This window comes from Salvelinus fontinalis, chromosome 34 (assembly GCF_029448725.1).
Source record: "Salvelinus fontinalis isolate EN_2023a chromosome 34, ASM2944872v1, whole genome shotgun sequence".
Taxonomy (NCBI): domain Eukaryota; kingdom Metazoa; phylum Chordata; class Actinopteri; order Salmoniformes; family Salmonidae; genus Salvelinus; species Salvelinus fontinalis.
In genome coordinates this window covers 25272493-25294907 of record NC_074698.1, presented here as the reverse complement: position 1 = coordinate 25294907, position 22415 = coordinate 25272493, and the positions used below count along the sequence as shown (strand labels likewise).

The 22415-nt window shown below is 42.0% G+C and overlaps 1 pseudogene and 1 gene segment (V, D, J or C); both read left to right on the top strand.

The window, feature by feature from the left end:
• Positions 1-6762: 6762 nt before the first annotated feature.
• LOC129833948 (immunoglobulin gamma-1 heavy chain-like) lies at positions 6763-12999 on the top strand (annotated as a pseudogene).
• An 8100-nt stretch (positions 13000-21099) lies between these two features.
• LOC129833947 (Ig heavy chain V region 914-like) lies at positions 21100-21625 on the top strand. The segment is given in 2 exon segments: positions 21100-21182; positions 21285-21625. Coding segments are annotated over 2 exon segments (384 nt in total).
• Positions 21626-22415: the final 790 nt, after the last annotated feature.

The window sequence follows — 22415 nt, the reverse complement described above, 5'->3', positions numbered from 1 at the left end:
ACGTCTCTGTATCTGAGAGTCCTAGTACATCCCTCTGAGTCCTGGAGAGTAGAGAAGAACAGCTCCCACCATTTCAGCTTCAACACAAACCATGTTACCTTCATCTCTGCTGCTGTTGTTGGTAACTGCATCATGTGAGTCATAAAAAAAGATTTATGGTGAATAAATGGACTAATTTAACATCTGTGGTTTCTTTCAACAGGTGTTCATGGTCAGACACTGACTGAGTCTGGACCAGTAGTTACAAAACCTGGATAATCCCACCAACTGACATGTAAAGCCTCTGGGTTCACATTCAGTAGCTACTGGATGGCTTGGGTTGCTTATACAGGCACATCTAGTAGTCCAATCTCTTACTCCTGTCAGTGCAGGGTAGATTCATCCTCTCCAGAGTTGACTCCAGCAGTATACTGTACCTACAGATGAACAGCCTGAAAAGTGAGGACACAGCAGTGTATTGCTGTGCTAGAGAGTCACAGTGGTAAACTAATGGCAGAATCCTTACAAAAACACTTCCCCATTCAACACAGACAACCTCATTTATTTTTTTGGGTGGGGGGGATTAGCTTTAATGTTGCAGATATATTGTGGGTTCTATCACTTTAATTGTTTGCATCATTTCTAATCCCCCTTCCTTTTTAAACTTGGCAATAAATTAGGGCAGCAGGTAGCCTATTTTATTTTGCTAGGCAAGTCAGTTAAGAACAAATTCTTATTTACAATGATGGCATAGGAACAGTGGGTTAACTGCCTTGTTCAGGGGAAGAATGACAGATTTTTACATTGTCAGCTCAGGGATTCAATCTAGCAACCTTTCGGTTACTGGCCCAACGCTCTAACCACTAGGGTACATGCAGCCCCAATGTCTAGCGGTTAGAGCGTTGGGCCAGTAACCAAAAGGTTGCTGGTTCGAAATACCCGAGCTGACAAGGTGAAACACCTGTCGTTGTGTCCTTGAGCAAGGTACTTAACCCTAATTTGCTCCAGTGGCTGACCCTGTAGGTAGGCCATCATTGTAAATAAGAATTTGTTCTTAACTGACTTGCCTAGTTAAAAAATGGTTAAATAAAACATGTAATAATTTGAATAGCAAAACGTTCACAAGCATTGCCATACATTTGTTTTTACAATAATAATTTGATTCATACAGTATAGGATTACCAATAATAAGAAATCAATGTTTAACCCAAAAGGGTTTTGTCTCCCAGAAGTGTAGTGTGAAAAACAGACACATTATTTCATAATTTCCCCCCAATTTGCACAAATATTCACAGTCCTTTATACCTGATTATCCTCATTATTCAAATGTTATTTAACTCTCTCTCTCTCTACCAGTCCCTTATATAAACAGTCTCTATATGATTTTTCAAGTACATCCCTCAGTCCTGGATAGCAGAGAAAAGCAGCTTCCACCAGTTCAGCTTCTACTAATAACATGTTACGTCATGTTTCAGCATGATAATGCACAGCCCCATGTCGCAAGGATCTGTACACAATTCCTGGAATGTCCCAGTTCTTCCATGGCCTGCATCCCCACCATACATGTCACCTATTGAGCATATTTGGGATGCTCTGGGATGCTCGTGTACGACAGCGTGTTCCAGTTCCCACCAATATCCATCAAGTTCGCACAGCCATTGGAAAGGAGTTGGACAACATTCCACAGGCCTCATCAACTCTATGCGAAGGAGATGTGTCGCGCTGCATGAGGCAAATGGTGGTCACACCAGATACTGATCCCTACCTTTTTTATGGTATCTCTGACCAACAGATGATTATCTGTATTCCCAGTCATGAACTCTTCCTAATTCCTTTTTTTCAATTGACTGATTTCCTTACATGTCCTACAACCTATCAGAGATTATGTAGCATGAACTGACATGTTGTCCACCCAATCAAAGGATCAGAGAATGAATCTAGTACTGAAAGCATAAGATACAGATAGCTAGCACTGCAGTGCATACAATGTGGTGAGTAGTTGACTCAAAGAAAGAGAAAGACAATATTTTAACAGTTTTGCACAACTTGATAACTTCCAAAATGAAAAGCAAGAAAGAGAATTGCGGGAATAATTATATGTACAACGAGCAAAGTGATCATGCTGTGTTTATAAAGCTGCTATGAAAGTGAACTGTGTTTGTGTGTTATCAGGGGTGTTTTCATTCCACATCTTCTGTTGAAAAACTTTTCTTAAATGGAAGCAAACGGAACGAAACAGGGATAAACATACCTGAATTTGTCCAATAGAAACTCTCATTTGTAACTGTTGGACTAATGATTACACACTAGATCAGCTAGATGCAGGCAAGAGTGTTCAAGGCGGTATTGAATGTGTCACCTTGGTTACACAAAATTATCAGGATTAATGTTCACATTGTAAACGTTAATTTATCGGCTAGGTTGTAGCAACCTCATGATGGGTACAGAGAAAATGTGAGTATCATAAACTTATCGATGTTACATTGAGCTGGGTATATGGAATATTACAGTCATCCAATATGTCTTAAGATGGTGAGGAAAGCACTTTTAAAGAACAACCAGGCATCCTCTACTGACGGGATGAGGTCAATATCCTTCCAGCATACCCGGGCCAGGTCGATTAGAAAGGCCTGCTCACAGAAGTGTTTTAGGGAGCGCTTGACAGTGATGAGGGGTGGTCATTTGACCACGGATCCTGTTTGAAAACAGCAGAGATGTATTTAGATGGCAGGTTGGTCAGGATGATATCTATGAGGGTGCCAATGTTTACGGATTTGGGGTTGTACCTGGTAGGTTCCTTGATAATTTGAGTGAGATTGAGGGCATCTAGCTTAGATTGTAGGATGGCCGGGGTGTTAAGCATATCCCAATTTAGGTCACCTAGCAGTACGAACTCTGACGATAGACGGGGGAAATCAATTCAGATATGGTGTCCAGGGCACAGCTGGGAGCTGAGGGGGGTCTATAACAAGCGGCAAGAGTGAGGGACTTATTTATGAAGAGATGGATCTTTAAAAGTAGAAACTCGAACCTGGATAGTATGACAGAATTATGCAGGCCATCTCTACAGTAGATTGCAATTCCGCCCCCTTTAGCAGTTCTGTCTTGATGGAAAATGTTGCAATTGGGGATGGAAATTTCAGTTTTTGGTGGCCTTCCTAAGCCAGGATTCAGACACGGCTAGGACATCAGCGTTGGCGGAGTGTGCTAAAGCACTGAATAAAGCAAACTTAGGGAGGAGGCTTCTGATGTTAACATGCATGATCCAAAGGCTTTTACGGTTGCAGAAGTCAACAAATGAGAGCGCCTGGGGAAGCACAGGGCCTGGTTTAACTTCTCTGGGATATGTGGGACGGTAGCGTCCCACTTGGCCAAAAGCCAGAAAAAAATTTGCGCGCCAAATTCAAATATATTACTATAAAATTCAATCTTTCATGAAATCACACATGAAAGACACCAAATTAAAGGATTTAAAGGATTTACGGCGAAAGCACACCAAATGATTATGTTAGGTCAATACATAGCCACAGAAAAAACACAGCCATTTTCCCAGCAAAATATAGTAGTCACAAAAAGCAGAAATAGAAATAAAATAAATCACTAACCTTTGATGATCTTCATCAGATGACACTCATAGGACATCGTGTTACACAATACATTTATGTTTTGTTCGATAATGTGAATATTTATATCCACAAATCTCGGTTTACATTGGCGCCATGTTCAGAAATGCCTCCAAAATATACAGAGAAAATGCAGAGAGCCACGTCAAATAACAGAAATACTCATCATAAACTTGTTTTACATAGAATTAAAGATACACTTGTTCTTAATGCAACCGCTGTGTCAGATTAAAAAAAAACTTTACGTAAAAATCACACCATGCAATAATCTGAGACGGCGCTCAAAAATAACAACATTTCTCCGCCATGTTGGAGTCAACAGAAATACTAAATTACATCATAAATATTCCCTTACCTTTGATCATCTTCATCAGAATGCACTCCCAGGAATCCTAGTTCCACAATAAATCATTGTTTTGTTCGATAATGTCCATTACTTGTTTCTAAGTAGCTACTTTTGCTAGCATGTTTAGTGCACATGTCCAAACGCTCGCACAGATGCAGGCGAACTCGGACGAAAACTTAAAAAGTTATATAACAGGTCAAATAAACTGGTCAAACTAAGTAGAGAATCAATCTTCAGGATGTTGTTATCATATATATCCAATAACGTTCCAACCGGAGCATTCCTTCGTGTCTGTATAAGTTATGGAACGCAAGGCGATATCATGAGGAAAGCGCGTTACCAGGAACTGGCAATCTACCAGACCACTGACTCATTCCCCTCTCATCCGGCCCCACAACACAGCATAAGCTTCATTCCACGTTCTACAGACTGTTGACATCTAGTGGAAGGCGTAGGAAGTGCAAACAGATCCATATCTTACAGGGAATTGAATAGGTGATGAGTTGAATATTGACCAGTCTCAGAATTCTCACTTCCAGTTTGGATTTTATTCTCAAGTTTTTGCCTGCCATAGGAGTTCTGTTATACTCACAGACATCATTCAAACAGTTTTAGAAACTTCAGAGTGTTTTATATCCAATAGTAATAATAATATGCATATATTAGCATCTGGGACAGAGTAGAAGGCAGTTCACTATGGGCACGCAATTCATCCAAAAGTGAAAATGCTGCCCCCTATCCCTAAAAAGTTAACAGTCTGATGGCCTTGAGATAGAAGCTGTTTTTCAGTCTCTCGGTCCCAGCTTTGATGCACCTGTACTGACCTTACCTTCTGGATGATAGCGGGGTGAAGAGGCAGTGGCTCTGGTGGTTGATGTCCTTGATGATCTTTTTGGCCTTCCTGTGACATCGGGTGCTGTAGGTGTCCTGGATGGCAGGTAGTAATGCGTTGGGAAAACCGCACCACCCTCTGGAGAGCCTTACGGTTGCGGGCGGTGCAGTTGCCGTACCAGGCGGTGATATAGCCCGACAGGATGCTTTCAATTGTGCATCTGTAAAAATGTGTGAGGGTTTTAGGTGACAAGCCAAATTTCTTTAGACTCCTGAGGTTGAAGAGGCTCTGTTGTGCCTTCTTCACCACACTGTCTGTGTGGGTGGTCCATTTCAGTTTGTCAGTGATGTGTACGCCAAGGAACTTGAAGCTTTCCACCTTCTACACTGTTGTCCCGTCGATGTAGATAAGGGGGCGCACCCTCTGCTGTTTCCTGAGGTCCACAATCATCTCCTTTGTTTTGTTGATGTTGAGTGAGAGGATGTCTTCCAGGCACCACACCCCCAGAGCCTTCACCTCCTCCCTGTAGGCTCGTTAGTCTCGTCATCGTTGGTAATCAGGCCTACTACTGTTGTTTCGTCTGCAAACTTGATGATTGTGTTGGAGGCTTGCTTGGCCACACAGTCATGGGAGAGCAGGGAGTACAGGAGAGTGCTGGGCACGCACCCTTGTGGGGCCCCAGTGTTGAGGATCAGCGGAGTGGAGGTGATGTTTCCTAACTTCACCACCTGGGGGCGGCCCGTCAGGAAGTCCAGGACCCAGTTGCACAGGGCAGGGTTCAGACCCAGGCCCTCGAGCTTAATTATGGACTGTACTATGGTGTTGAATGCTGAGCTATAGTCAATTAACACCATTCTTACATTGGTATTCCTCTTGTCCAGATGGGATAGGGCAGTGTTAAGAGTGATGGCGATTGCATCGTCTGTGGATCTATTGGGGCGGTAAGCAAATTGAAGTGGGTCTAGGGTGGCAGGTAAGGTAGAGGTGATATGCTCCTTGACTAGTCTCTCAAAGCACTTCAAGATGACAGATGTGAGAGCTACGGGGCGATAATCATTAAGTTCAGTTACCTTTGCATTCTTCGGTACAGGACCAATGGTGGCCATCTTGAAGCATGTGGGGACAGCAGAGAGATTGAATATCCTCGTAAACACACCAGCCTGCTGTCACTGTGAGAGTCAGTGATTCTGATCTCAGTCACCGTTAACATAAATCCCATGACCCCACCAACACTAGGAGTGTGTAGACACATACTCTTAATTATAACCATATAATATAAATGATTACTTGAAAAACATAAAATATAGACGACAACCTGTCAAGATAACTGTATGAATATCCTGATGAAACTTTAACCGAAAACCTTACAGCGATTCAAAGTGAGTTGACAATGGCAAATAACCCCAAACAGGATCCATAACATATGCAGTCATTCAGTCAAATGAATTATCAATCTCTAGAAGCTAAAACCATTTAGGCCTATTCGGTAATGTCTTTCAATTTGGTGAGTTTATTTATTTATTTAAATGAAACTTGAAATTTAAATGAAATTAGTTCAATATTGAATACAGAACCATGAAGGTCAATAATGTTAAAGTATAGATGGAACAAGAATATATGGAACAAGTTGAGATGGAACAAGTATAGATGGAACAAGTTGAGATGGAACAAGTATAGATGGAACAAGTTGAGATGGAACAAGTATAGATGGAATACAAATAGATTTATTCCATCTATACTTGGAATTGTATTGATCCCAATAGATTATGTCATCCTGTGTTGTTCTGAGAAACAATGCTGCCAATATCAACCCTGAAAGAACACCTCTCCCTCTCAGTCTCTAGTTAAGCCTCTAGAGGGCGGGCTATGCAAAGTCTTCTTCCCCTTCATCCCTTTATAATCAGACACTCAGTTCTGGCCTTCCCATTATAGGTATATTGGACTGACATTACAGCAAGCCCTGCACTAACTATCACTGGACAATGGAACTGATGACTGTCTGGAGTTTAGTTGTCATGGTGATGTGCATACACAGTAAGTAAGCATTATATTGTGACTGAAGAATGTCTGAGTATAACGGTTAAGATCAAAATCAATGTTTATACCAGATCTTCAAATTAATGTTGAAACGTTTTTGTTTTGCAGGTGTATGTTGTGATATCAAGCTGGATCAGTCTCCTTCTCAGGTGAAAAGACCTGAAGACACTGTTAAATTGTCATGTAAAACTTCTGGGTTTAAAATGACAAGCTTCTACATGCACTGGATAAGGCAAAAACCAGGCAAAGCTCTGGAGTGGATTGGGGGAGTTAACTCTGGTTCAACAGATGCACCAGACTACTCAGAATCCCTGAAAGGACAGTTCACTCTGACTGAGGACGTCTCCATAAACACACAGTTCTTAGAGGCCAAGAGTCTGAGATCAGAGGACTCTGCTGTTTATTATTGTGCCCGAGAGACACACTGACTGAAGCTGGTGAAGCAGCTGTACAAACCCCCCCCCCCCCCCTAACCACATGGATAGCTGATATACTACTTCCTCTCTTTGTGTCACACTAGAATAATACTGAGTATCATTACTGTAAATAATACAACAACAATATCACAAAGCACTATACTATAAAAGAGATCAGCCTCTAACATTCCAACTATCTCTTGCCCAGTCAGGTCAAGCATTCTTGTTGTTACATGAACAAGTATTTAAAGGCCCATTGCAGTCAAAAACGTGATATTCCTGTGTTTTATATACACTGCTCAAAAAAATAAAGGGAACACTTAAACAACACAATGTAACTCCAAGTCAATCACACTTCTGTGAAATCAAACTGTCCACTTAGGAAGCAACACTGATTGACAATAAATTTCACATGCTGTTGTGCAAATGGAATAGACAAAAGGTGGAAATTATAGGCAATTAGCAAGACACCCCCAATAAAGGAGTGATTTTGCAGGTGGTGACCACAGACCACTTCTCAGTTCCTATGCTTCCTGGCTGATGTTTTGGTCACTTTTGAATGCTGTCGGTGCTTTCACTCTAGTGGTAGCATGAGACGGAGTCTACAACCCACACAAGTGGCTCAGGTAGTGCAGTTCATCCAGGATGCCACATCAATGCGAGCTGTGGCAAGAAGGTTTGCTGTGTCTGTCAGCGTAGTGTCCAGAGCATGGAGGCGCTACCAGGAGACAGGCCAGTACATCAGGAGACGTGGAGGAGGCCGTAGGAGGGCAACAACCCAGCAGCAGGACCGCTACCTCCGCCTTTGTGCAAGGAGTAGCACTGCCAGAGCCCTGCAAAATGACCTCCAGCAGGCCACTGGATCCAGCAGGCCAACCAATCACAGTATGGTTCTTAACAGTTACACAGAAATGTTTCATATTTAACAAAATATTCAGACCACATGAACCTGTTCCCCATCTCTTTTTAATATTTGTGTGATTGTCCCACGCTGTGAGGAGGAGTCAATGCAAAACTCTGAGCTCTTCCACCACTACTTATCTCACTGCAGAGTGGAGAAGAGGGACTGAAGCTCTGACTAGACTGAGGAACAGAGACACACCATAACTACTAATTGTTCCTCATGACATGTACTATTGTGGTTTTATTGATGACAATAGGCTTGACAGGTGAATACTTCTAGACATATTTTATTTGTAAAAGAATGATAGCTGATATTTTGAGTTAAGGTATTTTATCTGATGATACTTTGTCTCAACAGGTGTTCAGGGTCAGACACTGACAGTCTGGACCAGTGGTTAAAAAGCCTGGAGAATCCCACCAACTGACCTGCACAACCTCTGGGTTCACATTCATTAGCTACTGGATGGTCTGGATCAGACAGGCTCATGGGAAAGGACTGGAGTGGGTTGCCATTATAAGATTTAATAGTGCTGAAATCTACTACTCCCAGTCAGTTCAGGGTCGGTTCACGATCTCCAGAGACAATAGCAAGCAGCAGGTGTATCTCCAGATGAACAGTCTGAAGACTGAAGACTCTGCGGTTTATTATTGTGGCAGAGACACAGTGACACAAGAGGCTGCAGCAACATACACAAACTAGTCAGCACTGTCCACTCTCTGACGACCAACTCCATGGAACTAAATGGTGCCTTATAGTGCCAGATTAAAAGAAAAAGTAGTTCTCAGGTTATAACTGTGTAATGACCATTTTACCATGGTAATTCCTAGTAGTTACCTGGTCATTTTGTACATTCAAATAAAGTGTTACCTTTCTTTCTTTCTTTCTTGCAGCAGCCACAGCCCCCCCTACTCTATTCCCTCTTATGAACTGTGGAACCGCTTCTAACAATGTCTACAGCATCGGTGTAACGGATTTCCTCCTCCTCTTCATCCGAAGAGGAGGAGCAGGGATTCGACCAAAACTCAGCGTTGTGAAATGACATTGTATTTATTTAACAAGACAAAAAACGAACTACACTTGATAAACTACAAAACAAATAAACGATGTAGACAGACCTGGACGTAAGAACTTACATGAAACACGAAGAACGCACGAACAGGAAAAATGACTACATAAAACGAACGAACAAACAAAACCGAAACAGTCCCGTGTGGCGTAACATACACAGACACTGACACAGGAGACAACCACCCACAACAATCAATGTGAAAACTCCTACCTTAATATGGCTCTCAATCAGAGGAAATGAAAACCACCTGCCTCTAATTGAGAGCCATATCAGGTCACCCTTTAACCAACATAGAAACACATAACATAGACTACCCACCCAAACTCACGCCCTGACCGTCAAACACATACAAAATAACAGAAAACCGGTCAGGAACGTGACAATCGGTTGTCTCGCTACCGGCTTTTCACCTTCCTCACTCACATTCAAGTGGAAAGATGCCAGCGGGAGTCCGCTGACGGACTTCGTCCAGTACCCGGCAGTCCAGAGTGGGGGAGCCTACACAGGAGTCAGTCAGCTCCGTGTGGCTGAGAACGTCTGGGGAAACTCAAAGTCTTTCATTTGTTCTGTGGAACATCTTGGAAAGGAAACGACAGCAGTCATCAATAGACCAGGTAAGATCTGGTCATTATATTGCATTTTTTGTTGGTTCTATTTTTCTAAAGATTGCATTTTAATGTTTGTGATGTAAACTATTTCTGTTTAGAAAACCTGATTATAAAATGATACTTGGTGTTTACCCTGGATGTCTTATTTCAATAAGGGGTTAAACTAACATGCAGACATTTTTTTTACCTCCCGCTACACAGTCCCAAAGTCTCCAACAGTGTCTTTGCTGTCGGGGCCCATTGGCACCACCCAGTACCTGATGTGTATGATTGAAGATTTCACCCCAAATAAAGTCACTGTCACCTGGAAGAAGAATGACATGGAGGTGAAGGGCCAAATCACTACTGTTGGCAAACAGCCGTCAGGCCTCTACTCAGGCAGCAGTCTGCTGAAGGTCATCAACACTGACTGGAACAACAAGGTCAAGTACAGCTGTGTGGTGCAGCACCAGGGACCACCCACCATCAAGACAATCTCCAAAACAGGTCTGTATATAGAAGAAGACTGTACTACAATAGATGTCATGCTCACATACAGTATATCTATTATTTAGTGTAGTTCCTCATCAGGAACATTAACATGTCCTGCTTTCACATTGCTGCTCTCCCTTTCAGAACCACTGACGGTGACTCTGAACCCACCACGTGTGAAAAAGGTGTTCTTGGACAACCAAGCAGTGCTGGACTGTGTCATCAGTGGTACAGACCAGGACACAGTGTCTGGTACCACTATCACATGGCAGGTCAACGGACATGCCAAGACGAGTGGCATCGATCTGAAAGATATTGAATCAAAGGGCAACCTGAACAGCAGGGTCAGTACTCTGACCATAGACCAGAAGGACTGGACCAAAGTGAACAAAGTCCAGTGTTCTGTCATGAAGAGTGGTGAAGACAAACCGGTCATTCAGGAACTCAGCTTCACCAAAGGAAGTAGGTCACTGAGACATCTCAATGTGATTGTGAAAAGTGGCCACCTACTCTAGTATCTGGAGAGGGAGGCACAGGATGTGCAGACTTTTGCTCCAGCCCAGCGCTAACACACCTGAGTCAGCAAATCAACTAATCATTAACTAATCATCACCTTTGCTTAGTTGAATCAGGTGTGTTAGTGCTGGACTAGAACAGAAACCTGCACACCCCTGTGGCGCTCCAGAACCAGGGTTAAGGACCACTAGGTTCGATTTTAAACTAATATTCACATACTGGTTTTCATATGTACCTACACATCCATGAGTGTAATGTTTCTCCTTAAAATCAATCCTCTTGCAGATCAAGCCCCTTCAGTGTCCGTCCACCTTCTCCCGGAGAAAGACACCAGGGAGGAGGAGGATGTGACTCTGGTGTGCCTGGTGGTCTGCCCGTCTCTCTGTGAAGTCTACATCATGTGGCAGGTGAACAGCAGCCAGTACCAGGAGGGGGTCACCAGCCCTCCTCAGAAAACCCCGGAAGGCAGGTAATCTGTCACCAGCGTCTTCACCACCACTAAGAAGGAGTGGGAGGGAAACGTGCTTTTCACATGCGCCGTCAAGGACCTCGGCTCGGACAACAACACCGCACCTCAGGGGAGGAATGTGTCAAAGTCCTTGGGTAACTCATGTGAAGACAAGTGATATTAATCTGTGTGTGTTGTGTCGTTGTGTCTCCTTATTGACTCCTCTGTGGGTCAGAATAGCCAATTACTAGGCGTGTCCCCTGTTGTTTGATGTCATTGTTGTTGTCCTTGAGTTAAAGTTAACATGTTAGTGTTGTCATTGTTTTGTTGACTGTAAACGTGTATATTGTCTAATGTGATATTGTCCAGTCTACTGTGTTAAAAGATTTATGTCCTATTGCACAGTCTTGTGTTGCCATTGTTGTCCTTTGTCATTGTTCAATGTGTCTTCCTAATGTGGAGGCTGGCTAATAAACAATACCGCATATGAGATCACATGGTTTGGTGTTCGTATATCAATTACTTCAAGTCTTAGAAAAATATACTGGTTTATTGTACATATAAAAACTGAATGCAGACAATTGTTTTGTCATGAAAAGACAACATCACTGAATAGCCTACATAGTAGTACTATACTCACAGTAAGGTGGTCATGGATGTACTATTTAGTGTAAAGGTGTAGCTTGACATAATGTGAGTGGGTGTGCATGTTATTATTAGGCCAAGTCTGCACAGCTCAGTGGCATGTGTTCTTTGTGTGTTGATGTGTGTGTCTGTGTGTGTCCATATAATTTGAGCTCATGTAGCTCAAATTACGATAAATACTAATACAGGTGTACAATACACATGAACACATGAATATACAGACACACACACAAACAAGCAGACACACATGAACACACACACACACACATGAACACACACACACACACACACACACACACACACACACACACACACACACACACACACACACACACACACACACACACACACACACACACACACACACACACACACACACACACACACACACACACACACACACACACAGAAACAAGTGTATGTCCGCTCCTCACCACCTGTCTCCCTGTTCTCAGAGAACATCCTACTGACTGAGCCTGAGGCGGGCTTCGCTCTGAGCTGCACGGACAACGTTGAGGATGAGTTCGGCAGCCTGTGGTCCACCACCTCCTTCTTTATCATCCTCTTCCTTCTCTCCCTCACCTACAGCACAGTTCTCAGCCTCGTCAAGGTACTGACACCGCTTATTTATTGTGATTGTAGACTTCTGATGAAGGCCATTGGCAGCTGAAACGTCACAATTTGAAATAAAAAAGTGTTTGTTTGTTTATTGTCTGTTTATTGTAATAACCTGTATCTGTCTCTGCCTCTTTTCAGATGAAGCAGTGAAGAACACATGATGGACTGTAGAGATAGATGTGTCTAGATTAGAAAGATAATGGTCTGAGATGGTTATGGCGTACAGTAGTGTTCTTTATTAATAATGTTATGTATATATCCAATACATTATTGATTATGATTGATTAGTATTGTTTTTCTCACTATTATACATTCATTGTAGTGATATGTTATTTTTCATTCATTGATTTCTATTGTACAGTATCTTTAAATATTAAGTGTATCCTGTGAAGTCTGTGTCCTTTTTCATTTAATAAAATCTAACTTTTAGCTAGTCATTGTCATTTTACTGACACATCCACTGGATGCTAATGCTGGGAGAAGGACACATCCTCTCATCTCTCTTTCTCTACACTCCCATCTCATTCAGATATTCACAGCATTAGTTTGACCTCCTCCCCTGCTCAACTCAAACCTCCTGGAGAGCCAGTGAAACTATATTGTCAAGTCTCTGGCTATGCCCTGACAGACTATGGTACAGGTTGGATACGACATCAGCCAGGGAAAACACTGGAGTGGATTGGGATCATCTGGGGTGGTGGATCCATCACTTCTGGAGCCTCTTTTAAGAGCAGATTCACCATCTCCAGAGACAGTAGTAATGTACTGTATTTAGACATTACCAGTCTGCAGGCTGAGGACACAGCTGTGTATTATTGTACAAAAACTGGAGGCACAGTGCAACAGCTCAGTGGAAGACCTGTACAAAAGCATCATACATACTAATATTCAACAAATACACAGCAAGTTGGGCATAGGTTTTTTCAGTTTAAAAGTTGTGGTGTTGATTTCTAAATGATGTGACTCTAAATGGCACACTCCATGGTCATACATTCAACACTCCCATAGTTAATTTAACACTGATGAATACACCATTCTTTTGTTGATAAGGGTAAAATATTAGGATTTCTAAAAAAAAATGTCCTATGGCTGTTTTTCTAAACATACTATGTCCCATCCCATAAGTGAAGCGTGAAAAGTTCACAGGGTTCACAGAGGGTTTTCTGAAATTCCTAATTGCTATCGGCTCCCGAGTGGCGCAGCGGTCTAAGGAACTGCATTTCAGTGCTAGAGGTGTCACTACAGACCCTGGTTTGATTCCAGGCTATATCACAATCCGGCCGTGATTGGGAGTCCCATAGGCGGTGCACAATTGGCCAGGCTATGCTTCCATAGCTTTAAAATAGCACTACTTCTGAAATTGTTTGATATGATGATGTTTCTTAACAGGTGTACACTGTGGTCTTCAGCTCACCCAGCCAAGTTCAATGGTTATTCATTCTGGAGAGTCTTTGGTAATCACCTGTAAGGTCTCTGGGTATTCTCTGACTGGTAGCACCAACCTCTATAGAGTATCATGCGTCCGACAGCCTGAAGTCATTATACCAGAGTGGGTTGGGAACATCTACTGTATCACGATGCAGGCACAGCTTACAAAGATTCTCTGAAACACAAGTTCAGCTTGACAAGAGACACTTTGAGAGGCACAGTGACTTTAATAGGACAGAGTCTGCAGACTGATGACACAGCTGTCTATTACTGTTCACATTACCACAGTGATACAAACAAGCCCAAAACCTATACAAAAATCTAAACAGCCATGAGGAGATAACAAACTCAATCATATTGTATTTCCCCCACCAGAAATACCATTCATAGATGTTTAAACTGAAAAAACCTATGCCCAACTTGCTGTGTATTTGTTGAATATTAGTATGTATGATGCTTTTGTACAGGTCTTCCACTGAGCTGTTGCACTGTGCCTCCAGTTTTTTTGTTAAAACACAAAAGTAATGCTCAAATCATTCCTCTGTACATTTCACTCTACGTGATGTGTTGTATCTTATTTGCTCTACAAGATGTGCCAATTCTCAAGGAAATTCAGAGTTCATACTAGCTAGTTATAGTTAACAATCAATACTTCAATTTAAATGTAATCATTACATTCTGATACTGATTCTGTGTATAACATGTCACAATGATACACGTCACTTCCTCCTTTTTATGACTCTTTCACTTCATGCAAAGCAACTCTCCTCTCTTGTATGAAGAGGAATATCTCTCCCGCTTTCACTTAGCAAGTGCAGTTACCATCAGCTCAGCTTCAACACAAATCATGTTCCCTGCATCTCTGCTGTTGGTGCTGGCAGCTGTATCCTGTGAGTTTTGGGGGACTGGTACATCAACATTGGTGTACTAGGGAGTAATAGAGTTTTGGAAATGTAGATAACAATTGTTTTTGTTTTGTTTCACAGGTGTGTTCTGTCAGACTGAACTCACACAACCAGGCTCTATGACCCTGTAGCCTGAACAGCCTCTGACCCTCTCGTGTAAGGCTTCTAGGTATTCTTTAACCAGCACCAGTTACTGTACAGGGGTGAATCACCAACTTGCAGGAACAGCACTGGAGTGGATCGGATTAATTTGTCACGATGGTAGCACATATTACAGTGATAAACTGAAAAACAAGTTCAGTATCTCCAGAGACACTTCCAGCAGCACAATGACTTTAACAGGACAGAGTCTGCAGACTGAAGACACAGCTGTGTATTATTGTGCTCGCTACCCACAATGATACAAACCAACACAGGACCTGTACAAAAGCTCCAACACATTCATATGAATATAAAGCTATCCAAACACTAAATATGACACTAGAAAAAAACTTTTAAACAATTAAAACACACATGTACTTTATACACAATTACTGTATTACTACAATTTCTTAGCACTGACACTCCATCCATCAAATCTGCTCAAAGTATTACTATGACGCTCCCCTCTTCATTTGTTTTGTGTATTCTGTCTTTATGTATTGGAGAGTGCAGATTAACTAATCATCCCTTCTTTAAGCCACTAGAGGGTGAGCTAGGTTAAGGTGAACTGAATGGTTTTTATAGTAAAGTATCATTGTACCGTAATTAATTCCCCTTTATTAAAATGTAAATGAACTCACTGTCTCTATAAGTTAACTTTTTAGGTCAAATGAACCTGTTCCCAGTCTCTGACTCTCCATCTTCCCACCCACTGAGGAGGAGTCAATGCAAAACTCTGATCTCATCCATCACTACTTATCTCTGCAGAGTGATGGAAAGGGACTGAAGCACTGACTAGACTGAAGAACAGGGACACACCATAACTACTGACAGTTCATGATCAAAGGTTTTCGAACACAAACACATTCAAAGGGTTTGTCCTTATTTTTACTATCTGTTACATTGTAGAATAATAGTGAAGACATCAAAACTATGAAATAACACATATGGAATCATGTATTAACAAAAAAAAAGTTAATCAAATCAAAGTATATTTTATTCAAATAGCCACCATTTGCCTTGATGACATCTTTGCACACTCCTGGCATTCTCTCAACCACCTTCACCTGGAATGCTTTTCCAACAGTCTTGAAGGAGTTCCCACATATGCTGAGCACTTGTTGGCTGCTTTTCCTTCACTCTGCGTTCTGACTCATTCCAAACCATCTCAATTTGGTTGAGGTCGGGGGATTGTGGAGGGCAGGTCATCTGATGCAGCACTCCATCAATCTCCTTCTTGGTAAAATAGCCCTTACACAGCCTGGAGGTGTGTTGGGTCATTGTCCTGTTGAAAAAATGATTGATAGTCCCACTAAATGTAACAGGTGTAAAATATACTTTATGTATTTCACCGAAAATCATTCATATTTATTTTAAGGTTATTTTAAGATCTATTACATTACTTTCAAGAGTGAATTCATTTATTGTATTTATTTTCTAAATTGTGTTAATGCTGAAATGTCATCAACGGGAGCCGTGCTTTTACTCCTCAGTTTGCTCAGAGCGTGATGAGGATAGGTAGGTGTTACGTATGCTCCGGTCTTTCAAATGCACATGTTCGCAAATGTTCACAAATTCACAAGATGAGACAAGGAAAAGTTATATCATCCCTGATTTAGTGTTGCATTACTGTTTATAGGAATACATATTCATGTGAATGGGGATAATGTTCGAGTGCAACTTTGCAAGGCTAGCTCAACTATCGTTAGCTTTGTGGCGGGAAGGGGTCTCTTTCAGGTGCAGACATTGTAGAGCAGAGTTTTTTTATTGTTTTCTCATTGGTTTTCTGCACTGTCTTTTATCGGGCATACATACTTGAATAGAGTCCAGACTGCAGTAGTAACTTTTGCCTTGTATTTGTGTCCATTCCATGCAGGTATGTTGTGAAATGTGACGATTTTGTATTTCATGTTTAAAAGAGAGACAACCAGCAGAATTGTGTCCAGAGCCTTATCTACCACCTACACCTTACCAGAACACAATGCAGAAAGGTACCGGTGCAGAACATGTTACACAAGCGCAAACCTGATGGGATGGTGAATCACTGCAGAATGCTGTTGTAGCCATGCTGGTTAAAACTTCTTGCGACTACAGGGGGTGCTGTTCCGAATTAGCATTTTGTCGTCTCCAAATTAAACTGCCTAGTACTCAATTCTTGCTCGTACAATATGCATATTATTAATTCTATTGGATAGAAAACACTTTCTAGTTTCATACAACGTTGAAATTATGTCTGTGGGTGACCCAGAACTCTTTCTACAGCGAAATCCATGACAGACAGTGAAAGGTCTGAGAGCGAAGCTCTGGTTTCAGATCAGTTTTTAAGGTCTCTGTCTATCCTATGGAACGACACGAACTGCACCCGCCTTCCCCTGGATGTCAGTAACCAATGAGAAGTGGAATGGGCCTTCTAGGTAGCTCTCAGAGGTTATAAAAGACCAAGGAGTGAGAGTAGCCCCCCTTTCGACGCTCGCCCTTACGCAGGATGGGACCTCCGGATGCCATTTTCACAGGCTCGGTTATCAACTTGAAATGTATCCGTCTGTAATTTAATTCGATATAGGACTTAGAAACATCATAAGGTAGTTAATTTAAACTGTTTTATAGCAATTTATATCCGTTTAGTGCGATTTTGATGCATTTCTATGTGAAGCACCGGGCACATTTCGGGGTCCCGGTCGAACGTTAGCGGGCATTTAGACGGACAAAGGACATCTTTCGACCAAAAGAAGATTAAACCCAAGAAAGAATACATTGCCCAAGAATCTGATGGAAGAACAGCTCAAAGTAAGCAATATTTAATATGATAAATCGTTGTTCTGTCGAAATATTTTAAACGCATATTTCGCCATTTTGTTTGGTATAGCTTCACTTGGCGAACCCTGTATTGAAAAGTAAGGATAATTTTAAAAATGTAAGTCAGCGGTTGCATTAAGAACTAATTTGTCTTTCGATTCCTGTCAACTCTGTATTTTTTAGTCAAGTATATGATTAGCTTTCGATTAAACTAGATCACTCTGAAAGCTGACGTCCCTCATTTTGATGCTTGAGTTGTGACTATTTCCATTGTATAACCACGGTTTTGTATGGCTAAATATGCACATTTTCGAACAAACTGTATATGTATGTTGTAAAATGATGTTACAGGAGTGTCATCGGAAGAATTCTGAGAAGGTTAGTGAAAAAATTAATATATTTTGGCGATGATAACGTTATAGCTCCCTTTGCCTTGAATTCATGCTCTACTAACGTTTGCACATGTGGTATGCTAACTTATCGATTTATTGTGTTTTCGCTGAAAAACGCTTAGAAAATCTGAAATATGGTCTGAAATCACAAGAACTGTGTCTTTCCATTGCTATGCTTTGTCTATTTTTATGAAATGTTTTATGATGAGTAAATTGGTCATACACGTTGCTCTATCTAGTAATTCTAGTCGATTTGTGATGGTCGGTGCAATTGTAAACTGTGATTTCTACCTGAAATATGCACTTTTTTCTAACAACACCTATCCTATACCATAAATATGTTATCAGACTGTCATCTGATGAGTTTTTTTCTTGGTTTGTTGCTATCAATATCTTAGTTTAGCCGAATTGGTGATAGCTAGTGGTGGAGAGAGAAAATGGTGGACAAAGAAAGATGGTGTATTTTGCTAACGTGGTTAGCTAATAGATTTACATATTGTGTCTTCCCTGTAAAACATTTTAAAAAACAGAAATGATGGGTTTATTCACAAGATCTGTATCTTTCATCTGGTGTCTTGGACTTGTGATTTAATGATATTTAGATGCTACTATTTACTTGTGAAGCTATGCTAGCGATGCTAATCAGTGTGGGGGGGGGGGGTGGGGGGTGATCCCGGATACGGGGTTGATACTCGTGAAAGGTTAAGAGTGACTTCAATTCAAATTAAATCCCAGATAGTGTCACCAGCAAAGCACCATCCTCCTCCATGCTTTACACATGCGTAGATCATCCATTCACCCACACCGCGTCTCATAACAGACAGGCTGCAGTTTCTGAGGCTGGTAACTCTAATGAATTCCCTGCAGCAGTGGTAACTCTGGGTCTTCCATTCCTGTGACGGTCCTCATTAGAGCCAGTTTCATCATAGCGCTTGATGTTTTTTGCAACTGTACTTGAAGAAACTTTCAAAGTTCTTGACATTTTCCGCATGGACTGAGCTTCATGTCTTAAAGTGATGATGGACTGTTGTTTCTCTTTGCTTAATTGAGCTGTTCTTGCCATAATATGGACTTGGCTTTTTACCAAATAGGGCTATGTTTTGTATACCCCCCCTACATTGTCACAACACAACTGATTGGATCAAACACATTAAGAAGGAAATAAATTCCACAAAATAACTTTTAAGAAGGCACACCTGTTAATTAAAATGCATTCTAGGTGACTACCTCATGAAGCTGGTTGAGAGAATGCCAAGAGTGTGCAAAGCTTTCATCAAAGCAAAGGTTGGCTATTTGAAGAATCTCAAAAATAAAATATATTCTGATTTGTTAAACACTTTTTTGGTTACTACTTGATTCCTTCTGTGTTATTTCATAACACGATTCAACAACTGAGACATAAACTGAACAAGTTCCACAGACATGACTAACAGAAATGGAAAAATGTGCCCCTCAACAAAGGGGGGGAGGGGGTCAAAATAAAAAGTAACAGTCAGTACTGTGTGTGGCCACCAGCTGCATTAAGTACTGCAGTGCATCTCCTCCTCATGGACTGCAACAGATTTGCCAGTTCTTGCTGTGAGATGTTACCCCACTCTCCCACCAAGGCACCTGCAAGTTCCCGGACATTTCTGGGGGGAATGGCCCTAGCCCTCACCCTCCGATCTATCAGGTGCTAGAAGTGCTCAATGGGATTGAGATCCGGGCTCTTCGCTGGCCATGGCAGAACACTGACATTCCTGTCTTGCAGGAAATCACGCACAGAACGAGCAGTATGGCTGGTGGCATTGTCATGCTGGAGGGCCATGTCAAGATGAGCCTGCAGGAAGGGTACCACATGAGGGAGGAGGATGTCTTCCCTGTAACGCATAGCGCTGAGATTACCTGCAATGACAACAAGCTCAGTCTGATGATGCTGTGACACAACGCCCCAGACAATGACGGCCCCTCCACCTCCAAATCGATCCCGCTCCAGAGTACAGGCCTCGGTGTAACGCTCATTCCTTTGACGATAAATGTGAATCCGACCATCACCCTGGTGAGACAAAACCGCCACTCGTCAGTGAAGAGCACTTTTTGCCCGTCCTGTCTGGTCCAGCTACGGTGAGTTTGCGCCCATAGGCGACGTTGTTGCCGGTTATGTCTGGTGAGGACCTGCCTAACAACAGGCCTACAAGCCCTTAGTCCAGCCTCTCTCAGCCCATTGCGGACAGTCTGAGCACTGATGGAGGGATTGTGCGTTCCTGGTGTAACTCAGCCAGTTGTTGTTGCCATCCTGTACCTGTCCCGCAGTTGTGATGTTCGGATATGCCAATCCTGTGCAGGTGTTGTTACACATGGTCTGCCACTGCAAGGACGATCAGCTGTCCATCCGGTCTACCTGAAGCGCTGTCTTAGGCATCTCACAATACGGACATTGCAACTTATTGCCCTGGCCACATCTGCAGTCCTCATGCCTCCTTGCAGCATGCCTAAGGCACATTCACGCAGATGAGCAGGGACCCTGGGCATATTTCTTTTGGTATTTTTCAGAGTCAGTAGAAAGGCCTCTTTAGTGTCCTGATTTTTCATAACTGTTGCCTTAATTGCCTACCATCTATAAGCTGTTAGTGTCTTAATGACCTTTCCACAGGTGATTGTTCATTCATTTGTTTATGGTTAATTGAACAAGCATGGGAAACAGTGTTTAAACCCTTTACAATGAAGATCTGTGAAGTTATTTGGATTTTTACGAATTATCTTTGAAAGACAGGGTCCTGAAAAAGGGACATTTCTTTTTTTAGTGCTTTTCAAGGATCCAAAATAATAATATGTGGGAGATGCAAATGTGTGTCTGTTCATGTATACCCAAGGTCTCCTCCCATTTCAGTAGTCTGATATAACTGCCCTCCTCCATCTCCCTCAGTCAAGACAAACACTCCCAGTCTGTGCTCCTAATTTAACATAACCTTAGAAGTCTCCCACAATGAGAGTTCTAGAATGTGTGTTCCTCTTGACTCTCATCTCAGGTGAGTTAACTGGAGTTATTTAATTCCAGTGTAGGAGACAGGAGAGGGGCTGTGCTACTTGGCTGGAGGGTCACAGTCATCTAAACTCTGTCTGTTTTTCAGCTGTTCAGGGACAGTCACTCACCTCCTCTGAGTCAGTGGTGAAGAGCCCTGGAGAGTCAGTAACACTGTCATGTACTGTGTCTGGATTCTCCATGGGTAGCTACAACATGCACTGGATCCGTCAGAAACCAGGGAAAGGAGTAGAGTGGATTGGCCGCATTGACACTGGCACTGGCACTATATTTGCCCAGTCTCTACAGGGCCAGTTCACCATCACCAAAGACAACTCCAAAAACCAGCTGTACTTAGAGGTGAAAAGCCTGAAGACTGAAGACTCTGCTGTTTATTATTGTGCCAGAGACACAGTGACACAGGAGGCTGCAGCACCGTACAAAAACTGATCAACACTGAACACAGTATGAAAGGCAATGAGGCACTTCTGTTGTTCAGACACACTCTTTATGAGAGAGCAGAAAGACTCAAAATTAATGGAAAAAACACTGATATCAATATTATCCTCTTAAAATAATCCACACATAGTATAACCTGAAAAGCACATTATTTACATGAGCCCAAAGTCAACTTTACAGAATTTAGTTAATTTTAGCTGTTACTGTAATGTGGTCCTGTATGTAGCTGGTGTAGAGAGTCAGGCGCAGGACAGCAGAAATGAGTAAACAACGTACTCAAAATACAAAAATACAAGGCAAAATATACGAGCCCACAAATAACGGACTGATTTACAAAGAACAATCACTCACAAACAAACATGGGGAACAGAGGGTTAAATAATAAACAGGTAATTGGGTGAGTGAAACAAGGTGTGTAAGACTAAGACAAAACAAATGGAAAATGAAAAGTAGATCGGCGGTGGCTAGAAGGCCGGTGACGTCGACCGCCGAACGCCGCCCGAACAAGGAGAGGGACCGACTTCGGCGGAAGTCGTGACAGTTACGTTTTGAGTATCTTTATCAGACAGAATTATATTAATGTGATCAGCAAACAGAAATATACTAAAACTAAAAACAGTAATGGACCAATTATAGATCCCTGGGGAACTCCACAATAGATTCCAAAGAGGGTTTAGCAGTAAGAGATATATCTAATTCAATACAACTTGTATTGTCCCAGATAGGGAAATGTACTTCTTTCTGTGCTGTTCAGCCCTGTATAAAATATCAAACATATCTA